At 46.8% G+C, this 23,895-nt stretch overlaps 1 protein-coding gene and 2 pseudogenes across 2 annotated transcripts; 2 read left to right on the top strand and 1 right to left on the bottom strand.

The window, feature by feature from the left end:
- Positions 1–410: 410 nt before the first annotated feature.
- Positions 411–9,347, bottom strand: DMAP1 (DNA methyltransferase 1 associated protein 1). 2 transcript variants are annotated; one of them, XM_037069681.1, is made up of 11 exons: positions 9,264–9,347; positions 8,943–9,088; positions 8,279–8,370; positions 7,800–7,995; positions 2,742–2,900; positions 2,462–2,629; positions 1,986–2,171; positions 1,541–1,612; positions 1,167–1,239; positions 742–1,037; positions 411–524 (listed from the first exon to the last, which is right to left on the bottom strand). In XM_037069681.1, exons 2-11 carry the CDS (start codon positions 9,045–9,047, stop codon positions 465–467), a joined length of 1,407 nt encoding a protein of 468 aa, XP_036925576.1. In that variant the 5' UTR covers positions 9,048–9,088; positions 9,264–9,347; the 3' UTR covers positions 411–464. The 2 variants fall into 2 exon arrangements, with proteins under 2 accessions (XP_036925576.1, XP_036925577.1); XM_037069682.1 differs by having other exon boundaries at positions 2,462–2,626.
- Positions 9,348–12,190: 2,843 nt separating this feature from the next.
- LOC119003373 (transcription initiation factor TFIID subunit 9-like) lies at positions 12,191–17,600 on the top strand (annotated as a pseudogene).
- Positions 17,601–18,735: 1,135 nt separating this feature from the next.
- Positions 18,736–21,201, top strand: LOC119003372 (metaxin-3-like; annotated as a pseudogene).
- Positions 21,202–23,895: the final 2,694 nt, after the last annotated feature.

Genomic DNA, 23,895 nt, shown 5'->3' with positions numbered 1-23,895 from the left:
GTGTGTGTGAACCAGGTGTGCGTGCCTGATGCCATCAGGAAGGGTAGGGGTCAGAACTTGTTCCAGGGTGCTGTTGGCTCGAGGCCACCAGTGTGGCTAATTGTCACCGAAGTACCTCTAACAGCCTCACTGAATATGTACGTGGCCACAGGGACTGAGCAGGAAGCTGCTGGAAGCTGCTGGGTCTGAGGCCACTGCTGCCCATGAGGCCCTGCTACATGCAGAACCACGAGTGTTCTAGGCACAGGTGTCCGGGCAACGTGAACGCTGACTAGTGATAGAGGGCCACTAAGAACATCCATGCAGGCAAGCTCCAGCAGCACCCATTAAGTGGGCGTGGGGACCCCCTCCTGCTGACGCACCCAGCCAGGGGCATCGGAAGTGGTGGGAAGGAAAAGGACGTAGCCCAGTCCGACTCAGCAGCTCTATTTACACAGCAGCGCTACCCCACCCCTGGGGGCCCCTCACGGCTTCTTGGCTTTCTTCACAGAAGAGGAGCTGGAGGCCGATTCCCGTCGCTTCCTCTGTGAAGACACACAAGATGTTGAGGTCAGTGGCCCCAAGGCCCGATTCAGGCTTGGTGTGCATGTTTCACACTGACCACCCACTCCCACCCGCGGCCTCAGCCCCTCAGAGGGACAATGTCCACTGCAGACACTAGAGGTAGCAGAGCCTGTACACACATGCGTGTGCTCACATGCAGGACCAGTTCACACTCTTCCAGCCTGTCCAGGCTCTTACCGAATTGGGTGTGAGGGGTGCACCCACCACGTCGATGATGGTGTCCTTGGTGGGGTCGGGGCCGAGACTGGATTCAGGTACTGCTGACTCAGCAGAGGCCGGGGCTGGGCCTGATGCCAGTGTGGCCGGACCCCCCAGCACACCAGCCCGGGCCAGTGCCTCGTGACGGTGCCGCAGCATCTGTAGCTCGTACTCGCAGTTGGCACATGCCTGCTTGAGCTCATACAGCAGCACCAGGTCACTCCGCAGCTCGTTGAACATGTGCACCAGCTCCTCCGTGGGGGTGGGGCTCAGCTCTGCAGGTGGCAGTTAGAAGGGGCAGAGGGACAGTGTGCTGCAAGGCTAGCAACAGGGACTGCCCTCCCTTGCCTTTACCCACAGCCTCTGGTGGGCCCATCACAGGGGGACCCAGCCTCCACACTCACCCACACCCAGCTCCAACAGCATCTGTTCCAGGGCCTTGATCTTCTTCTGTCCCACAGAGCTCGGCAGCTTCATCTGCAATGACACAGTAGCTCAGCCCTCTGCCCAACAAGCAGCTTCAGCTGAAGGGGACCGAAGGCAGTGGGGGAGTGGAAGGGAAGTTAATCCCTGGAGTCAGCTTGGGTCAGGAAAAGTAACAGCCAGCAAGCAGAATATAGTGAAAGCTGTGACATCAGCCTGGCCACATCCCCGAGGCCACCTCCACCCAAGTAGCACATGGCACAACCTCCTGTACTGCTCCAGCCCTGTGGCCTGCAGCATTCGGGCCACAGAGCAAGCAGGGCCCAAACCCAAACACATCGGAGATGACACATACCCTCTGGCTCCGCAGAGTGACACCTGCGGATTTGAAGTCTGGAAATTTGATACCTGCAGTCTCGGGAACAGCCTAGGGGAGAAGGAATTCCAGAGGCCAGGGTGTCATGGGGAGAGGGCCCAGTGTTAGTCCCAGAAGCCTGCCAGCTCGAGGCCTCTCAGAGCCTTCCACTAGGGCACAGGGAGCAAACACAAGGCCCATGGGCCATTCCACCTTGTTTTAGCTGACCCAGCACCTTGTTTCTACCTGGTGGCAGCACCTAGCTCCTTGCCCCTAGTTAAGGAGTAGTTACATTCATACAGTCCTAAAGTTACATTCGGCCCTTTGAAGGCAACTGCGAGGCTGATGTGGCCCCCGGTGAAAATGAGTCTGACACCTCTGCACTAGGGGTCCCCTGGGCCAGCAACCCCTCCCACCCTGAGCTGGGCTGATTTAGTCTCCACACCGGCTTCTCAGCCTCCTTTTTCTGGGGTAGCTTCTTCTTGGGGGCCTTGCGTTCGGTGCGCCGCTGCTCTGCAGTGGTGTCCGCCGCTGTTATCAGCTTCTGCAGGTCCTGACTGCGCTTCTCCCGCTCTTTCTTCCGGGCCTCGATCTTGCGCAGCTCCTGCAGCAGGTACTCCTCCTCTGCCACCTGGGAGAGTGAGAGACGCTAAGCAGCACGTGCAGGCACACGGGGCAGTGAGGGGAGACGGAGATGCAGGGCACTGGGCTGTCGACGAGGGAGTCTGAGACCTGAGAGATCACGAGGGAGCCGAACGGCTACAGAGGCCAGGGTGGGTGGCCAGTGAGGGGTAGGACTGGGCGGGGAGAGGCACACAGGTACCAACCAGTGGGAGATGGGGGGCCTGGGAGTGAAAGACTGGAGGATGGAGTCAGTGGGTGTTGGGGCATGGAGAAGAGTTTGGGGGGCTCGGGACTGACCTGCTCTGGGGTCCGGTTGTAGAGACGCTCCAGCTGTTCCTTCCGCCGTCGCTCATGTCCAGCGTCAAATACTGGTATCTTAAGGTCTGTACCTGGCACAGCCCGCACGTTGGCAAGCTTGGCACAGATATGGTAGTACCGCTCCTTCAGGTCCTCCACAGAGCGCTTCTGAGGATGAAGACGTGAGGGTGGCAGCATTACTCCGGCACATGGAAGGCACAGCAGGAAGCCAGCAGGCCCGGGGGCGAAGCACACATGCAAATGCACGGCATCAGCTCACCTTGAACTGCTGGTGGTCATACCGGTCATGGATCACCACAAAGCGAAGGTCAAAGCGGCGGCTGAGATCAAAGAGGTGATCAGTTTCTGCTTTCGTCCAAGCGTCATCATGAAGATAGAGCTGGTACTCCTGCTCTGAGTACACAGGGACCTGCACCGTCTAGCAAGCAGCACAGAGGGGCACAGGTGGGGATGCGCCCATGCCACATCTCGTGTGGCCATAGCTCCTCCTGTTCACTGCCAATCCCTGGGCTGGATGAAAGCAAATTCTCTGGCTGGGGCCTTGCACAGGGCAGCCTGGAGGCGGTTATTCCAGAATGAGGAAAGAAACTGCTGGACCAGAGGCCCTGGCCGGGTCTAGAACTGCAGCTTGCCTCTGCATCCACTCCAGGAGCCACTTCACCATGCCTTCAGCTCCAGACCCTCATGACAGCACACGTGTTCCCTCCCCCATGGTCAAGGTGAAAAGCCCATGCAGGCACTTCTGTGGAGCAGGGCAGATGGCTTAACACTGGAGAAGGGCCCAGGCTTCTCTAGTTTATGGAACACTTGTCCAAAGCACTCCTGCCACCCAGTGGTGACAGTGAGACTTGCAGCTCCCCCAGAGCTGGCCGAGGTCACACAGCTCTCTAAAGAAAAGGCACCTGAATCCTACTTCCAACGTACGCACTCCAGTCTGTCCCCCATACCTCCCTCGGGGACAAATACCACCACTACCAGCTGGCCAGTCAGAGACCCCAGGAAGAAGTCAATGCCAGGTTGGACCAGGGAAATTTCTCCATCAAAAACCACAGGGCCGCCCTGGCTGGTATAGCTCAGTGGATTGAGTGCGGGCCTGCAAACCAGAAGATCACGGTTTGATTCCCAGTCAGGGCACATGCCTGGGTTGCAGGCCAGTTCCCAGCAGGGGACGCATGAGAAGCAACCATACGTTGATGTTTTTCTCTCTCTCTCCTTCCCTTACCCTCTAAAGATAAATAAATAAAATCTTAAAAAACAAAACAAAAACCCCACAGGGCCCTGGACCTGCTCTCAAGATCCTTAATTCCAGCTGCTTCCTTCCTTCAGGGGTCCCATATACAACTCAGTATGTTCAAGTGACAGATACTAGTAAGATTTCCTGTGTGATTGTCTCACAATACATACAAATATCGAATCATTATGTTGTATACCTTAAGCTAGTATCATCTGTCAATTATATCTGAATTTTAAAAAACTATAAAGCTTAATATGTTCAGTACTGAGCTTATCACCCTCCCTCAAATTCCTATCTCCTCCAGTGCAGATCTCAGTCAAGGTCGCCAGCGCCCAACCCAGGTGTCCACACCAGAAACCTTGGAGGCATCTTTAATGCCTACCTTTACTCTTAACACACACCCCCCCCCTCAAATCCCTGGCTTCTACCTCCAGAACCCCTCTCCACTCAACTGCCACACCCCAGGCCAGATCACCACTACCATTTTCCCAGACCACAGAAACAGCCTCCCATGGTCTCCACCTTCATTCAGTCCTCCCCCAAGCAACCCTCCCTCCACAGCCAAGATGGGATCTCTGAACAGCGCCCCTTAAAGGACTGCCCACAGGCCGGTGCCGTTTGCAAACTGTCACCACGGGCGCACGGCCCAGAGAGGAGAGAGAGAGAAGGTGTTTAGAGACATTCACGCCAATTTTGGTCATCACACACACCTGCTGCTGAGTCTAAGCACTATCCCAGCACACACACCCGATGTGTCACCAGCCACCCGTGTGTAAACTCCTCAGAGGCTCGTCGGGTTCATTTCCTACCTTCAGGGCTCAGCAAGGGCCCGGCACTCGATAGGTGCCACCGAAGACTTACTGAATCAATCAGCAAACACGGGTGAACAACCTCTCTCTGCAGCCACCGGCCCTGGCAGACCCACAGTCCCAGCCAAATGACGAGCAGTGTCTGCGACATGCCCGACTCCCGCTCCCCCTCAGCCTTTGTTGTTCTTGCCGGAGATGCCTTCCCGCTTCCACGTTCCTTCCACCTGGGTAACTCCTTGTCTCCTCTGGGAAGTCTGACTTCCCAGGCTGGGCCAAGCCTCCCTCCTGTGCATTTCAATTCCATCTACTTAAAATGCTCAGGAACTGTGCCAGGGGTGTCCAACCTTTTGGTGTCTCTGGGCCACACTGGAAGAAGAGTTGTCTTGGGCCACACATTCAATACACTGGACATGTTAATCGCACACACACAAAAAAATCCCATAATGTTTTCAGTAAATTTACGATTTTTGTGTGGGGCTGCATTCACAGCCGTCCTGAGCCCCATGCAGCCTGAGGGCCACAGGTTGAACACCCCGGGCCCTGCTCTCAAAGAGATCATAGTCCGGGGAGGAGCCATTCATTCGCTCAACAAACACCCATCACGGGCCTGCCACACCTGCACTGGGGATACGGTGCCAAGGGAGGTGGACAGGGACCTCACCTTCTCAGAGTTCACAGACTAGCTAAAAACACAACTTAGTATTGTATGGCAAGTATGATGACAAAGGAATGCCTACGGTGTAAGGAGTGACACCTGATCCAGCCTGGGGACAGGCTGGTCATGGCGGAGGTAAATGAGGCCAGGTTCAGTCTTAAGATTAAGCAGAAGTGGAGTGGTGAGAGAAGAGGGCAGACAAAACCTTAGGTAGAGGCGGTGGCACACACAGTGATGAAACAGCCTAATGCATTAAAGCTTAGCAGTTAGGGGCACGTTAGGGCGAGACGGGGAAAGGCGTGCAGGCAGCCTTGTGTGCCCTTAGGGCGGCTAGAGCCAAGTAGGGTAGTGCCAAGAGTGCAATGGTCATGACCCTCTTTCACAGAGAGCACCCAGGCAGCAGTGAGGACAGATGGGGCGAAGCAGGGGCCTGGAGACTGGCGGTGGGTTTTGGAAATAACCGGGACCAGAAGTGAAGAGGCTTGAACTGAAGCCACACGAGGGTAAGGTAGAGAAAAGGGCACAGACTTGACAGGCTTTAGATTAGAAACCCGAAGAACTGACGAGTGGACATCGGGGGGAGCAAAGTGCTGTCATAGGGGACTCCTGTATTTCTGGCTTGGGCAGGAGGGCAGCTGGGGAGCCACTCACTCAAAGAGGGATTCCGAGAATGAGTAATGTTGGAGGGAAGACCATTTGTTCACTCCGCCTGTAGTCACCCCGATCTTCCTGAAACTGAAACTTGACCCTGACACTACTCTACTCAAAACCTGTCCGTGGCTACCCAGAGATATCGGGGCAAAGCCCGAACTTCTGAGCCCAGCCGCCAAGCCCTGCCAGACCTGGGCCCTCACCTCCCCCGTGCTCCACCCTGGGCTTTAGGCTTCGTCTACAGGGAAACACCCACAGTGCCCCATACGCGACTGCTTTTCCATTTGTGCCTTTTCCTCGCGCTGTCACCTCAGCCTGAAAAAATCACTGCACTGCTTTCCTGGTATCATCTGGTGACATCCTTTTAAGACTCAACTTGGGCTCCAACTTCTCCAGGAAGCTTCCACAACCTTCAGAGCCTCCCAGTGTAGCAGGCACCCTACCAAACTGGAATTGCCTGTGTCTCCCCCAACCCCCTCCCCAACAATATGAAGAGTCTCTTGAGAGCAGACACTGTGTCTGATTCATTTTTGTGTCCCCAGTGCCTAGGGCCAGGCTTGGCATGGAGCAATATTTATTAAACGCAACTTGGACATTCTTTTGTCTTCACTTCTAATTGTCTCAACCAACCTTCCTTCCACTGCCTCAAATACCTCACTTCTTGGTTGTCCCTTCTCAATCTTGCATCTCCAACCTCTCCTTCCTCAGGATGGGAGGGGCCTAGGACAGTGGGGAGATGGAGGAAACCAGGTTTGGGGCACAGGGGAGGACGAGGGTCACACCGGACCTGCTGAGTTTGAGAAGCCCATGAACCATCAGGGGGTGGTGCCCAGGGGCAGGGAGGTGCCCAGGGGCAGGGAGGTGTGCTGGACTGAGGGGAAGGAGGTCGGGACTTGGGATTCCTGGGCTTAAGCTGCTGGGGCTTTCGGGCTCAAAGCCAAGACTGCTCGAGGATGCGGGGTGTACAAGGTCATATTACACAGCAGCTTCAACAGTGGCCTAGAAGATCCTAGCCCAGCCCAGCCTTGCTTCTCACTGGCTGGCTCACTCTTAGTAAGGCCCTGCCCCATCTGGGCCTCACTAATCTAAAGCAGAGATCATTCAGATTGGACTAGGGTGCAGACATAGAGCATGAAAAGCAGAAGACATGATTTATTACGGGAGCAGAATCAGTAGGACTCTGACTGCCCTCAGCTCTAGTTCAAATGCCACCTTCTCAGAGAGGCCCTCCACGGCCACCCTACTAATGAGGTCACCCTTCGTTTACAAGTTCACTCTTTACCTCATTTCATACCCCACTCCTATCCTAGTTTCATTTTGTTGACAGCTCTTATCTGAGAGAATTCAATTTATTTGCTTACACGTTTCTGATCTGTCTTTCCCTACTTTTTTGTCCCCTTGTTGATTGAAATAATGTGAGAACTGAGGGAGAAACTAAGTCAAGAATGACTCCCAAGTTTCCGGTCTGGGCCTCTGTGTGGATGGTGGTTCCACTACTGATATGGGGAGCAGGTTTGGGGGAAGGGAACAGAGAGAAGCCCCCTGAACTGAGCACCTATGGGCCTTCGGGGAGAGACGTTAAGTAACAGATTCAATAGGCAGGAAATGCTGCTCTGGATTGGAGATGTTTCGGTCAATCAGTCACATACAGAGGGTAACTGAAGCCACAGGGTGAGTCACAACTAGGGACAGAGTGTGGGGTGAGAAGACTAAAGCACCTAGGACACAGCTCTAAAGAACAGCAACATTTAAAGGGACAAGAGCAGCCACCAAAAACCAGAGCAGGTCTGGGAAAGGACAAGGACCCCATGGCAGAAAAGACCCAGAGGCCCACCCTGCAGGTATTTGCCACCAGGGCTGAGTGGGTGACCGAGGTTGAAGCAAAGGCTTGGGCCTGCCTCTGAAGCCCACGCAGGTGGCTCACAGTGTGTGGGGAACCTGGCCTATGCCCAGATGGTGGGGGCTCACCTTATTGAACCGGGCGAAGGGGTAGTCTTTGCCCTCCTCAGCTGCTCGTCTCCAGTGGAAGAACATAGCTCCATCCTTGCGGGCTGGGTTGGTGAATGGCATCCACTTCCAGGGCCGCACCTTCTTGGAGCCCAGCTTGGCCTTCACTGTGCGGTAGCCTTGACCAGTGTCACTAGGTAGCAGCGGGGGTGCATCCCTGGCAGCAAGGTTTAGGGAGGTGAGAGGTTAGAGTCAGAATGTGTGGAGAGCCTTCTGGCCCAGGTCTACCCGGGAAGTCAGGTCCTGGAGTGAGAAATCTGAGCTCCTCCTGCCTCCTACTAAGTGAGCAGGAGTCCTAGCTGGGAAGAGACACAGGAGAGAATTGGCAGAAAAAAGTAAAAGTTAGGAACATGCATCTGGGTCCGAGACCAGAGATTCTAATCCCGGTGGAGGAGGCGGGGTGGGTGCAGGGACAGGACACTGGGGGTTCTAATACTCGCTTCTTGTCAGAGTAGAGCAGTGCGTAGACTTCCCGGTGCATGCCCTCGGGCCTCTTAAAGGTGAGTGTCTCGGAGGACTTCTTGGACTTTTTCTGCAAAGGGAAACCACAGGAGAGGACCCACAGCCTAGCCTCCCTTTCCTAAAATTCTTTATCCCAGCTCAATCCCGGAACAAACCAGCACCTAGAGGTACAGTAACACACGTACACACCATGACAAATAACGAAGGCGAAGAATGGCACTATGAAGGCACAGACACTGGCTCACAAGGGCACCTGCCATCTGGGCAGGTCCCTCCCCTCACCAGCTTCACGTCACCTGGGCAGAGTGCCAACCGGTCACAGCAGAAGTTACTTTCCCACCATCTCTCAGAATGTCACACCGATTTGGTGCCCCCACCCAATATTTTACAAGTGTCCCACTCTCTTGGTCCTCTCATCTCTTACAAGTGTTGCAGCCCCTCCCACCATTTCCCGCGGGTGTCCCACCTCCTATGCCCCCATCTCATCAAGGCAACACATATTTTCTGTCCCGTCATGTCACACTTTTACCTCCCATCTCACTGGAATGGTAGCACCCCATCTTCTCACCCATCTCTCTTCCGTTGCCACTCCTCCCCACCACTTCACTCCGGCTACCCAAAGCTCTCAGGCGCCCCAGCTACCTTGTCCGGATTGATAATGTCCTTCTTGCTGATGGTCCCGGAGGCTGCTTCCCCCTCTGGACCCCCAAGTTCTAGAATGTCCCGCACATCCGCGCCTGTAGCCATCGCGCCTGATGGGGGAGCGCCCCGAGGTCAAGGGTCTGTGCCTGAGGAGGGACCAGGCTCAGATCAGGGGACAGAGCCACTTCAGCCTCGGGGGTCAGGGTGAAGAAGTAAGCCGCTAGGAGGGCGGCCCAGGTCAGATCCGTGTTCCGCCTGCGTGCCACCGCTTGGGTCTCCCTAGCGGCCCCACCTGCCTCTTAAGCCCCAGAGCCTCCGCACCTGTAGTCCCCAGCAGCTGCCACTGCCGTTCCCCTAACGCTGCAAAGCCGCGGACAGAAACTTCCGGTGGTGTGCATCAGAAACGCGGCCGACAGGAACACTTCCGGTCTGTGCTTATGCGCAATGGAGCCCTCCCGCAACACAGCGTGAAAGCGGCTGACCGCAGGGAGGGTGTCACGGTCTCTGGCCACCAGGATCCCGCCGGTGTTCTTGCACTATCTGCAGTTTGGCATTGTCTCTCTACATTGCTCCGTTCCATTTTAGGGAATGAAAGAGTGCAACAAGTTTTGTGACAAAGTCACTTAATTTCTCTGAACTCATTTCTTCATCTGGAAAATGGACATTGTAATGGGCCCTCCTTAAATGAAGTAATGAAAATTCATGTAGAACATTACCACCGCTCCTGGCACATTTAATTTTTTTATTACATGAATTAGTGGTATTTATTTTCCCCGTTCATTAAATGCTAAGCATGTATCAGGCACTTTCAGACAAGGCGGGGCTGTGCAGGGAGCTGCCAAAATGGAGTGAGGTCTGGACTCTCACTTGTACCACCTTCGATGGAGGTGTCTGTAGGTCAGGGCCTCGTGGGGCTTTCTGAAACCTCACGAGTCCCGGAGCTAATTGCAGTAGTGTAGATTACAAGGAGGCATTTTCTCTCTTTGTAATCTTAGCAGGAAGCAACGGAAAGAAGTATCTCTCAAGGGAAGAAACTTCTTGATCTCTCTGGCGGGAGAAACTTCTAGAACAGAAGGTCCTGAGGCCAAGCAGAAGGTTTGGTGGAAGCAGCTCCCAACTTCAGCTTCTGTACATCAGCCTGCAAACAAGGAGGACATTGAGAATGGGGAATCAAGTGGAACTTGTAAAGGCATTAATTATAGAGATCAGACCACACGCTAACGCCTGCTAAAGATCGAAGCAGGGACTAGAGGAGCACACAGCCCACACAGATTGGCTATCAGTGTCACCTGTTCTAGCTCAGGAGTTACGGGGACACAGAAGCTGCAGCCCCAAACCTAGCTAGACCCCAAAACTTTGGAGAACTGGGCCTGGAGGTATACACCTTGCCCTGTTTCAAGACCTTATTCCTGGGTGAATCCTCTGAGCTCTGAACAGTTTCCAGGGGAAGCCAGAGTCTTGCAACAGAAATTGCCTACAGGGTAATAGAATGGTCCTTGGAGCCAGAAGTGGACAGAGCACTGGAGAGGGTCTTGCACCTCTGCCTCAAACACTTGACTCTACTTATAACTAATTCATTGTGTAATTAATAGACTCATTTTTTTGTGAGGACAGGGATCATGGTACATAAATGTGTGCATTGTTAGCCATTGATCTAGGCATTGAGAATGCTGTGGGTGAATAAGAAACAAGCATCTCCTGGCAGGGCTTATACCTAATGAAGGAAGGGAAACATTGAGTCTGTAAACAAAGTAGATAATGTAACTTTTGATAGTGACAATAGATAAAAGATAGCATAATAAGGTGGGAGACTACCGAATTTTTCAGACTGTTAAGACGCACCAGACCATAAGACATGCCCAGGTTTTAGAGGAGGAAAATAGGGGAAAATTTTTTTGAAGCAAAAAATGTGGTAAAATATTTAATAAAATAAATAACATAGGCCTCCACCCACCCCCTACCCCCACAGACAGCCAGGTAAGCTATATTCGGACTGTAAGATACACCCCCCTTTCCTCCCAAATTTGAGGAGGAAAGTGTGTCTTATATATAGTCCAGAAACAATATGGTACTTTATTGGCGTTATCAGGGAAGGTTTCTCTGAGGAGTTGAAATCTGAGCTGAGTTTAAGTGATGGAAACGACCACACCTGTGGAAGGAATGTTTTAGATGGGGGAATAACTAGTGCAAAGCACCTAATATGGGAGGGACTCTCCATGTTCAAGGGACAGAAGTTCCAAAAGGACATTGTGGTAGGTGTTGAGTGAGGAGGGGGGAAATAGGAAGACTTCAGATCAGGGGTAGGCATTGGGGCCATGCCGAGGAGTTTGGGTTTTATACTCAGGGCAATCATATGTCATCCTGTCTTGGCCATGGTCTGGATTCTGTCCCCATCTTTGGGGTACCACCTTAGCTACTACCATTGGAAATCATTTAGATGAATGGTCCAGGCTTCTCATCCTTTGGGGAAACTGAGTCAAGGGTTAGGGAAAAGTGGATGAAAGAAGGATCTTTCTCGACTCTTCTAGGAGCCACTGCCCGCACTTCCTCCACCAAACTGCAGGTGGCATCAGGTCCCCCTGCCGGTCCTTGGAGGAGCTGGCTCTGCCGTGCGNAATCATATGTCATCCTGTCTTGGCCATGGTCTGGATTCTGTCCCCATCTTTGGGGTACCACCTTAGCTACTACCATTGGAAATCATTTAGATGAATGGTCCAGGCTTCTCATCCTTTGGGGAAACTGAGTCAAGGGTTAGGGAAAAGTGGATGAAAGAAGGATCTTTCTCGACTCTTCTAGGAGCCACTGCCCGCACTTCCTCCACCAGACTGCAGGTGGCATCAGGTCCCCCTGCCGGTCCTTGGAGGAGCTGGCTCTGCGGTGCGGTGCTCACCCTGCTGGTCCACTCTGGAAGAGTCTGTTGCACTCATTTATTCCCGTTGACTTTAGAACAAATAAGAAGTTGAAAATTTGCTCAATTCAATTTATGAATGTAACACAATAGCAGAGCCTAGTAAAGAGAGAAACACCTTTGAAGAATACATAATTCTCACCTTATAAAAACTCCTTAAGAAAATATGAAAAGGCCAGAGCATCCTGCTCACAGCGCATGGCAGGGCAGAGCTGAAAGGTGAGGTAGGCAAGGTACACCAGGGCTTGAAAAAAACATGCTAGGCAAAGATCTTGCATAAAGACCAGAACTGAAATACATTTACGTGGGCAATTGCCTCAAGATCTGATCACCAGATCTCATGGTGTCTGGCAAGGTGGCTTCTCCCAAGAGCGTGTGAAAGATGTGCAGACAACAGCACAGGTCCTGAAGAATGTGGGGATTGTGGAATATGGAGCAAGAGCTCTGAATCAGATGCTGGAGTCTGCCTTCCAGTTTGTGACCACAATTCTAAATGGTGCAAAAATGCATTGAAGCCATGCTAGGAAAGCTACTGTCGATGCAGATGACGTGCTATTGGCAATCCAGTGTTGTGCTGACCAGCTTTTAATCTCTCCTCTTCCAAGAGATTTTTTAATTTGATTTTTCAAGGCAAAGAAATTAAAGCCCTTTGCCATCGATCAAGCCAAATTCAAGCCCTAGATTGCCACTTGATAGATTTTTTAAAAGATTTTATTCATTTGTAGACAGAGGGAAAGGGAGGGTGAGAAACATTGATTGGTTGTCTCTCACTCACCCCCAACTGGGGATCTAGCCTGCACCCCAGGCATGTGCCCTGACTGGGAATCGAACCAGTGACTTTTTGACTCTCAGGCCAGCCCACGATCCACTGAGCCACATCAGCCAGGGCTCCACTTGATAGATACTGCCTGACTGCTCCAAACTATAGGCTTAAGTCTTTACAAAAAAGATATCTACTTCTGTGGAAAGAACAGTTTCATGGTTAAGTGTTGGTTCAGTTACTAGCAGACCAAGACCACTCCAGGCAAACCAGCACCACAAGCCCTGTCTGATTCAACTCAGGTAAGGACTCCATGTCCCTCTCAGGGCAAAGATTTACAACACAGATACCCACTTCAGTCCCCAGCTCTAACAGTATGAATTCCTGCAACATGAGCAGTTCAGATTGTGCCAATTAATCCATCGTTAATGGGGTCCAAAAACATTCTTATCATCACCAAATACTTCCAATGAATCATCAAACAAACGCATTAACAGAAAATATGAAGATGACGACGATGATGGTGACTGAGATCATTTGTGGTCCAGCCTTGGTGCACGTAACATGTATACGTGGTCTTGAACCCATTGTTCTGATGTTAAGCCTGCATGCTGGAAGTTTGGGGGTTGTTTTAAAAGTAATATTTAATGAGTAAATACGGTTACCATACTTTGAAATGCAGATGTTAGATTTTTAAAAATGGGATTAGTAATCATTTCTCACTAGCCTTAGTAAACAAATAAAGTTGTCATACATTTAAAAAAAAAAAAGAAAGAAGGAAGGAAAGATGGAAAACTACCAAACACATTTTAGTGATGAGCAAATCCTGAAACCAAAGCCAGGTAAAAGCAACAGGAGAAAAATATATACAGGATTCCACAGACGAACAGCAAAGCACAGCTCCTAACTGAAACGTTGACCAATTAAACTCAGCAGTGCGTTGGAGGAGTAATCCATCAGGTCCAGAGAGGCTTAGTCCAGCATCGCTAAGACGGTTCAACCTTGGAACAGTAAGTCAATTTAACGTACTGCATTGCTGCATTAAAAGTAAAAATAGTATCTTAAATTCAATACCCATTAATTATATAAAAGGAAAAAAATCCCCCAAAGTAGGAGAAAAACAGACTAAATTTGACGTATTGTCTGTTTTTAATAAAACAATGGTAAAACCTACAAGAAATGCCGTACTTAATGGGGAAACAATAGACACATTCCGATCAAAGTCAGAAACGAGATGAGAATGACCTTTATCATCATACTATTCAAAGTGTATCAGATGTTCTGATTCGAGGTAAAAAGAAAAGCAACAAGAGGTAATAAACATTATCTCTCATTAGAAACATTAGAAAAGAAGAGGCAACTTCTGCTTATTTGCAGATGACACTATTTCTTACACAGAAAAACACAGGAAAATCGATTGGCAGACTATTAGAACTAATAAGAGAATTTAGCAAGGTGACCACATATAAGATCAGCATACAAAAATCAATAGCTTTTCCATATACCAGCAATAACCAATTAGACAATGTAATAGAAAATAAGATTCCATTCACAATAGCAACAAAAACTATTAACCACCTAAATGTAAACTGAAAACAAAATTTATTTGGGGCTCTTAAGGATAGTTCAAAATTTGGAAATCCATCAACCTAATTAATGACATTGATAAAGTCAAATTGCAAACTACGCAATTATATAGCAGCTGAAAAAATTCAAGAACTGTTTTGGTAAAAACTTTAAGTAAAACAAGAGACAAAGGAGATTTCCTAACTATGATAAAGAATTAGCTCTGGCTGGTGTGGCTCAGTGGATTGAGCACCAGCGACCAAAGGGTCACTGGTTCAATTCTCGGTCAGGGCACATGCCTGGGTTGTGGGCCAGGTCCTCAGTGAGGGGTGTGAGAGGCAACCACATATTGATGTTTCTCTCCCTCTCTTTCTCCCTCCCTCTCTCTCTAAAAATAAATAAATAAAATCTCTAAAAAAATAATCAGTTTGGTCCTGGCTGAACAGTTCAGTTGGTTAAGCATTGCCCCAATACGCCAAGGTTGCAGGTTCAGTCCTTGGTCAGGGCACATAAAAGAAGCAACCAATGAATGCATGAATAAGTGCATTCATTGCAACAAATGGATGCAACAAATTGGAACAACAAATCCATGTTTCTCTCTCCCACTCTAAACATCAATCGATAAAAAATGTAAGAATATTCATTTTAAAAAGAATATTCTAGAAAACATAGAGATAGGGGGTGGAGCTTTTAAATGGGAGTTTTACTGAAATTACACATTTGTTTCCCATCTCTGGGAAAGAGCACACACACACTGCTTTAACTCAGAGGCCCAGAGTGGGTTGGCAGTGAGATGAGGGGTTGCTTTGGATCTCCTCACAGCCCCTCATGGAAACGGACAGAGAGTGCTGTGGGTTAGGGTCCTAGGAAGCATACTCTGATACGCAGATACTCTGGTCTCTGTTTAGCAAGTACTTTTGGTACCAACGCCTGTAGAGGGAAAGGGAAAAGCAGCTTGGGGTTTTTCTGTTATTAACATTACTCTATTAGAGGGGGAAGTTGGAATATTATCTTTAAAAGGTACATAAGTAGATAAAATACAGTATTTTGCAAATGTATTAATATAAAGGTAACAATGAAAACAAAATATAGCCCTGACCAGTGTGATTCAGTTGGGCATCATCCCACAAAGCGTAAATTCGCTGGTTTAGTTCCTGGTCAGGGCATGTGCCTGGGTTGCAGGTTTGGATCCAGGAGGGGGCGCATGTGAGACACAAACGATTCGTGTATCTCTCACGCCTCGATTTTTCTTTCTCTCTCTCCCTCCCTTTTCTCTTAAAAAAAGCAAAAAGAACAAAAACAAAATATATAACTCCCTAAATTCCAAAAGAAATATTTTTAAAAGATCTAAGGAGTAAGAGAGAAGAAAACAGATGACCACGAAGTAAAATATTTTATAATTTAAAAAATTGGTGCTTATCAATAATATAAATGAGGCTAATTCAGATGTTAATCTCAAGAATTTTCAAACTGTCTAGCAAAACGAAGACACACTTAAAACAAAAACAAAAAATAAGGGAGTTAAAAAATAAAAGGAAGGACAAATATTTACCAGGCAAAATGTAAAACACAAAGAGAGCAAGGGCCAAGATGTTCTGTCAAGGGAGGATTCTGACCAACCAAGAAGCATTAGAAAGAAAAAAGGAGGCTTTTTATAATGCTAATGGCTAAAACAACAATGCAGGGTTATATATCTACTCAAGATCAACTTTCACAAAGGAAAAATGACAGGAGTCGCAGGCACAATAGGAACACATGTACAAGAGAAAAGTTTTGCACGTTACTCTCATTCCAAGACAAAGCAAGAGGACAAAAATGAGTAAGGGTTTAAGAAACCTCACCCAGCGCCACTGAAAGTGTGTTTACAATGGGTGCCAGTCTGCACACTGTGGCTACCAAATGCAGTGAGACGAGAAGCTCACTCAGTACATAAATCAATGTACCACTTCCTTCATTGAGAAAGCCTTGCTACAAAAACAAAAATCAGCTGCAGAGGTGTCCATAATGGCATAATAGTCTAGCTGCTTTAAGTAGCACTGACCTACACAACATAATTAGTATGATAACTTACAAATATGTATCAAATTCTGAATCGCAATATTGGAGAATATAACTCTTTTTGCAGTACATACGGAATGTTCTTAAAAATGGATATCTTAGGCCATAAAGAAAAACCACAATCAGATGCAAATAACACAAACAGTGCTCTCTGACTACAGTGCTGGAAATTGGTAATAATAAAAAAAAGTTTTCCACTTGGAAAACATTTTATTTTACCTCTTTAGATTTACTTATTTATTTATTTTTAAAGAGGGGGAAGAGAGGGAGAAGGAGAGGGAAACATCAATGTGTGGTTGCCTCTTGTGAGTGCACCGCTCCCCCCCCCTCCCCCCAGACTGGGGACCCAGCCTGCAACCCAGGTATGTGCCCTGTGACTGGGAATTGAACCCGTGACACTCGTACTTTGCAGGCCACTGCTCAGTCCACTGAGCCACACTAGCCAGGGCCCACTTGGAAAAAAATTTAAATATACAATTTTTCAATTATTTCTGAAATGAAGGTGAAAAAAGCAATAGGAAGAAGAGTGTGTATACTATTATACTTTTTGTGTAGAAATGAAGGGAAAAGTGTATATACATATATATATATATATATACACACACACAACACATTTGCTTCTACTATTTGCAAAATTTAGAAGTGTGTAAAACAAAAACTAACAAAAATAATTATTAGAAAAAGGACAGTAGTGGAAGCTGTATATTTCTGCATATACCTTGTTTTATAGTTTGATATAATAAAAAATAAAATAGACACATAATTTGGAAAACAAATTTAACTACAAGAGAATGAAAAGCAATTACTTAAAAACTGAATAAAAACAAACCTATTTGTCTATCAAGTTGTGTCATAAACATAGAAGAAATCTTTCAAGGGACTTGGAAACACAGTATATCAGCTGTACAGTGTACAGTGAGGTAAACCTTAAAGATAAAAAGTACAAATAAATCTTAATCAGTCCTCAGTAGACTTACTGTCAGTAATAATATTGGTATTTCAAAACTATTATATATAATAGAATAAAGCAAATGTCATGAGGAACCAAGATTTTCAGCATAAGAGAAAAAAGTATGTATGTTTAAAATCAAAGAAGTAAAAGCTATACAATATTTAATTTGAATTAAACTATCATTTAATTATCAGTTTGAACTGTTGATTGTTTACTCTTGCTAAAAAATTAGTGTTCCCTTCCTCCGTTCGCAGGAGAGACCTAGAGTCCACGCAGTCCGGTAGTGATGTGCACTCCCGATACCAGGTGGTGGTCTCTCATGCCACTGCCCCCTGGAAGGAGTCAGGGGAAACAGCCGGCTTCAGCACTAGTGCAGGAAACACGCAGAGTGAGCCTAGGCTGTCTTGTACCTGAAAGTAAAACAGCTATCAGAGACGGGGCGCATGTCAAAATGACAGAGGCACTAACGTCACTGGCCAAATATGGAACGATTGCAACACCAAGAAGAATTACGACTACAGCCAACAATAATACATGGAACATACAAACATCCGTGAGTTCACGGTGGTAACAATTTTTGAACCCTTACTGGTTTTGAGTATCTATTGCTGCTGTAATAAGCCACCCCAAAATGTAGTGACCTAAAAAACCCCAAAAAACTCATTGGTCACCTATGGATGTTTATATTAAAATTATCAAACATATTATTCTGAAAGTTGCTTCCCGTGTCCCCCCCACCCCCCGCTAAAAGCAGAAGGATCCAGGTGCCTTTTCTGCAGGTCCCATATTTCAGGCAGTCTTTATATAAAACCATATCTAATGAATGGAAAAGAAATAATGGAAATAGAAAAAAACACTATTTTGTAATCACTTATGAAATAATGGATCTAGGCAATGATCATCAATTACTACTGAAATTATTGGGTGAAAAGTTAATGGCAAACTTTAACCCAGATTGAAGTGCTGGCTGATGTGGTTCAGTGGATTGAGTGCCGGCCTGTGAACCAAAAAGTCGCTGGTTCGATTCCCAGTCAAGGCATGTGTCTGGGATGCAGGCCAGCTCTCCCTTTGGAGGCATGTGAGAGGCAACAAATAGATGTATCTCGCATACACTGATGTTGCTTCCCCTCTCTTTCTCTCTCCTTCCCCCTTTCTTTAAAAGTAATTAAATAAAATCTTTAAAATTAAAAAAAAAACTGAAAACACAAGAACCCACTTATCTCTCTCAACATTACCAAAAGTTGTACAATGTCACGTGCCTCCTGATACGACCTAGAACATGTAGAGTGCCACTTTCAAAGTATTCTTGACACAAAGTTAAAATTATGAAGCCTCTGGATGTAAGTATCAGTTTATAAAAAGTATGGAACATAGAAAAATAAGTTACAAATCCAAATACAGAATGTGGGAAATCCTACACAACAAATTACCCAGTTTCTTCAACAAATAAATGGTATAAAACTAAATCAGAATGAAACCAGTAACAAAAGAAGAGGGGGCATTCTATTGATTAAAAGAGACTTGAGTGGTCGAGTTCAGCCCCAGCGAGATGGCAGCTCCCTTGGAGCCCAGTTACTGGGAAGGTGGCTGGGGGCACCCACCATACACAGTGAGTCCCTAGTCATGCCAGATTTCCTGGTGTGCTCTTAAACATCCATGTCACTGACAACACATCGAGAGGTTCAAGAGGAGGTGTACCGATGCGGATGACAGCCAGACATTGTTTATCAGCCAGAAAAAATACTAAACGTTTTAAGAGAACAGAAATGTAATGCTGATCCTGAACTCTCAGCAAAACAAGGGGCAGATCTGCTGGCTTACATTGCTCTCCTCAGAAAGAAGCTGCTTCCTGCAGAGCTCCCACACTCTCAGTTGAGGGTGACAATTCTTTTCAGAAACAAAGCCATGGTTTTGGTTTGCTCCATGAATTCCTTTTCTCTTGAGTCTGATCCTTCCTGGAAGGTGTCTTAGGGAAGGCTGACTAGGAGTCCCCTGACCTGAGGAGGGCCTCCCATGTCCCACCTCTGAGAAGGGGAAGCGCGGGCACCCAGAGATGCCCAGGAGTGCCAAAACCCACTGTGAAACAGATCGGAGACATCTCGTTTTTCTTCAAAGATACACCTACCTTGGCTGCCCGCATGTTTGGTTTTCCTGCACCTCTTTGTAAACTGCACGTTCCTAGAGGTCAGTTTGAAACAGCTTTCCAACCTGTGTGCTTTTGTGATGACAATCCTACAACAGTTGTTTTGGGTGTTGTCTTGGAGATGGATGGCAATCTTCACCAAGGCCTTCCACTTCCTCGTCAGGGTGGGAGGGGGTCATCAAGAGGGTGTGACTGCTGGCTGAGCCCTGAGTCAGAACCAGGCAACTGGAAGTTCACCACCTCATCTCCTTTCCTTGGAATGTACACGCTGCCCACCATTCCTACACTAGGAGCCTTTTCAAGGATGTAGCCTTGTGAGAGTCATGTGCTGTGGAGACCATCTGGACTGGATTCCTGACTGAACCATGTTAAAGGTTTCATATAAACTTCTAAGATTCTCTTAGGTGGTTGCAGCAATCTGGTTGTCTTTCAGCTGTTCAGACAAGCCTCCCGTATAAGTTCCCTTGCTGATTAAAGCTGCCGCCTACCAGTCTGGCATGGTCTGCCTCCCTCTTTAGGTTCTCCTTGCCCTCCATGGAGTGGGGGGTTGGGAGTGGGGGTGGGGCGGTTTGGTATTCCATCCCAGGAATTCTCCACATTTGGAACCAACACTTGGAAACTGCCAGCACTCACATTGACTCCTACAGGAAGAAAGTCATTCCCAACAGTGTCATGCTTTCTGCTCAAGCTTTTGGCTTCCAGTCATACAATTGTTGCAGTAATCCCCTACACAAAGTGAAGGCAAAAGCAGGATACTGTTAGTAGGTATAAGAAAGACTCTAAAACAATGGGAACTTTTTATGCCATCTTTTAATTTTTTTTTAATTAGGGAGCTTGTATTCTAGCTTGGCAATGTACTATTGAAATTAATACTAAGTGAACTTGGAGGAAAAATACATTATGCTGTATAAATTTTTAAAAAACAACAAATCTCCCTGGCTGGTGTAGCTCAGTGGATTGAGCACGGGCCTGTGAACCAATCACGGTTCGATTCCCAGTCAGGGCACATTCCTGGGCTGCAGGCCAGTTCCCAGCAGGGGATGCACAAGAAGCAACCATACATTGATATTTCTCTTCCTCTCTCCTTCCTTTCCCCTCTAAAGATAAATGAATAAAATATTTAAAAAAAAACAAATCTGCCTTAATCTTGGCAGATTTTTGCCTTTGGTTCACATATTTGTGACTATCAGCTACAATACTGTTCTGAATGTACACCATTAATTTATTCAAGTTAATTTACTCAGTTTATTGGTTTTCTTAGACCAGCATGAGTATCTAATACGGGGTTCTTTAGCTAAGGCCTTTTTCCTCTGTTTAGAAATCCAATGCCTATTTCTATTTTAGGAGCTAGGGAAAATATAAATTACTTCAACAGAAAAGATTCTATTTAACTTTGAAGAGAGAGAGAGAAACTTAAACCTACCAACCAAATGCAATATGTAGATATTGTTTAGATCCTTATTTAAATATGCCGACGGCAAGAAGGCATTTTGAGACAATTGGGAAAAGCTGAACATGGACTGATTATTAGGTAATGCTAAGGAATTATACATTTTTCTGGCATGATAATGAAATTGTGATTACGTTATGATTATAGTATTAGTCTATATGTGTCAGTGATTTTTACTGAAGAATTTACGAGTGAGTGATATGTCTTGGAATGTTTTAAAATACTTTAGCAAAAGAAAAAAGTAGTGGTGGGGAGGATGGAGTGTAAATAAGAGCAACAGAATCTTAGTAATTGTTGAAGCTGGGCGATGGGTGCATGGAGCCTTATTATAGCACTCGGTCTATTATATGTAGGTTTGCGCTTTTTCCTAATAAAAAGGTATGAATACCCTCACTCATGTCTCCCCAGGTGAGAACCATTGAACTCAAAAGAGAAAGATCAATGTTAGATGAAATAAAAATTGTGTGATATAAATTACTTTCTCTAAGTTGCTTTCTTTGGTCTTGAAAGCCTCTTAACAGATAGAAGTTAAAATAGTATGGAAAAGTAAAAGACCATTGTCACAGTCTGTTAATCCCATATGCTCCTCATGAGAAGGATAAATAGTATATGGCAGTTTTATGGGGCCCAGGGCCCAGTACATGCTCTCTATATTTCCCCAAAGGCTCTCTAACACTCCATTCTTCCTTTCCTTTTTTTGTTTTGTTTTTTGTTTTTAACCAATGGGGCAGATGAGAGGGAAATGAGGCCTTAAGTAATCTCTTATTTGACTAGTTAAACCAAAGCAAAGCCTGTGGTTCGAGATACTCTGGTTTGATAGAAATGTAAGAACATTAAGGCTACAAGGGCAATCATTTGAAATGGCCAGGTGAAGCTGACTTTACCCTGATAAATAGAGTATCAGACAGAAAGCACGTCCTCTTCAGCAAACAGCTCTTCTTTTGAGAACTAGCACCTGGCTTGCTCCTGGCCCCCAGGAAAGTATAAACACACTTAACAGTGAAGCGCTTGGTGACTCTGCAACCCAAACGGTTCCCAAACCATGAGATAGAAAGCACTCCATCCACCAGGTGGGAGTGGTACTTATAAGAACAGGCTCAAAGCTGAATATACCAGTAACTCGCATGAGCTGGCTGCTTGCATTTGCAGTCTGCCTACTCCTGTAAAATGCCAAACATCCCTCAGCTGTACCTATGACCTCACAGAGAGTTTCCTGTGATCAGCAAGCAAAGAGGGACAACTTCCAGCCTTCTTACAGAATACTCAGCGCAGTATGCTATTGTGCTATTATATTATGTTCAGAGTGTCCCTGAAGGACTGCAGAGAAGGGAAGTTCTTCTAGTGGGTAGAACTCCAAGTAGCATGGCTTGTTGTCACCTTCCCTATTAGAGTAGATGTCCTGAGGTTACGGTCCTACAGTGGTATGTAAAAAGTGGCAATTTGTTAGGCTGTTTGATCAGGGATCTGGAAGGGGCAAGATAAGAAAATTGATGACAAGGAAGGAAGATTGGAGAAAAGGTATGTAGATGGATTTAAGACCTTCTTTTAAAAAATATTTTACTTATTTATTTTTAGAAAGGGGAAGGAAGGGAGAAAGAGAGGGAGAGAAACATTAATGTGTGCTTGCCTCTCACATACTCCCTACTGAGGACCTGGCCTACAGCCCAGGCATGTGCCTGACTGGGAATCAAACCAGTGATCCTTTGATTCACAGGCTGGCACTCCATCCACTGAGCCACACCAGCCAGGGTGGATTTAAGACGTTCTTGAAATGGGTCTAGATTACGAGAGTATTTATTCACCTTGCGAATCCTCAAAATGGAAGAGACTCTCCATAATCTGGTAGACAAGATGGCCTGATCTGTGGATATTAGTCAGCCTCATTCCTGACTTTGCTCAATGGATTCATAAACTCAATGGATGCTATGACATGGACTTCCCCTTAACAAAGTTGACACACATATCGCCATTATTGTGGACCAGTTTGCCAGCAGTAGTAACTAATCCTTAGCCCTTGGCACTTGGGGACAGCCAGACACCTGGGTGAAAGATGATCACATCATAAACTGGTAGTGCTCTGACCCCCAGGAGAATAGCCACTCACTCTGATTTGGATTTACTTCCCCTGCTCACCACGTCTCTGGCAGCACCACCGCCCAAGGCCAGCTAGGTGCCTCATGCACAGTTATGCTACCTCACACTCATGAATAATGTTCATTTAAGGGCAGAAAAGACACCCACATATTTTTTTAATATGGAAACCCATTAGTCACATATTTTACTCTTATGCATGAAAGGAAAAGTATATTTTCAATCATGCCCAATAAAGAGTACATCTGTGAAATTACAGTGTGAAATTAAAAACATCTTTTTCTTGATTGTTGAGGGATGCTGTTCCCCCGCAGAGGTGTTATATGCTAGGTATTGAACCCAGGGCATAATGACTGTTTTGTTTTTTTGTTTGGTGTTGGTGGTGTTTTTTCCCCACAAAAGCATGGACTCCTCTTAGGCTCTACAGGAAAGATGTTTTATTTGCAGGCTTCTACTGAAGAAAAGAATAGTGCTAGATCATCACCACACTGACGAAGACTAAATGACCAGGAAACATAATATTTTTTAAGCTTTTTAAAATAACTGAGTAAAATATAGTCAGGCACCTCTTAACAATGGGGATACGTTCTGAGAAATGCACGTTAGGTGATTCCGTCCTTGTGCGAACATCACGGAGTGCACTCACTCATACCTAGGTGGCACAGTCCACAACACGCCCAGGTTGTACAGTGTCACCTATTGCTCCTAGGCTACAAACCTGGACAGCCTGTCACCGCAAAAACAGCATGAGGTCACTGTAAATCGGGCACAAGGGAATGCGATGCAATCAAGAGATGCAGTAAACATGAAATATATGCAATAGGGGGCTGTTGCCGGTGTACCACGGCATATCACTTTACAGTAAACTTTTTTTACTAAATAGAAAGAATACATTCTAAAATGATAATAAAAATCATAATATACCCTAGTGAATACATAAACCAGTTCACAGTTGTTAATGATCATTATTATTATGTATTGTACCTAAGTATGGTGCTATTCTGTTCTGCAGCTGACCGTGCCAT

The sequence above is a fragment of the Sturnira hondurensis genome, unplaced genomic scaffold, assembly GCF_014824575.4.
Source record: "Sturnira hondurensis isolate 20B ecotype Veracruz unplaced genomic scaffold, ASM1482457v3 Scaffold0018725, whole genome shotgun sequence".
NCBI lineage: Eukaryota > Metazoa > Chordata > Mammalia > Chiroptera > Phyllostomidae > Sturnira > Sturnira hondurensis.
Note: the sequence above shows the minus strand (reverse complement) of the source record. Positions and strands in the feature narration are given on the sequence as shown.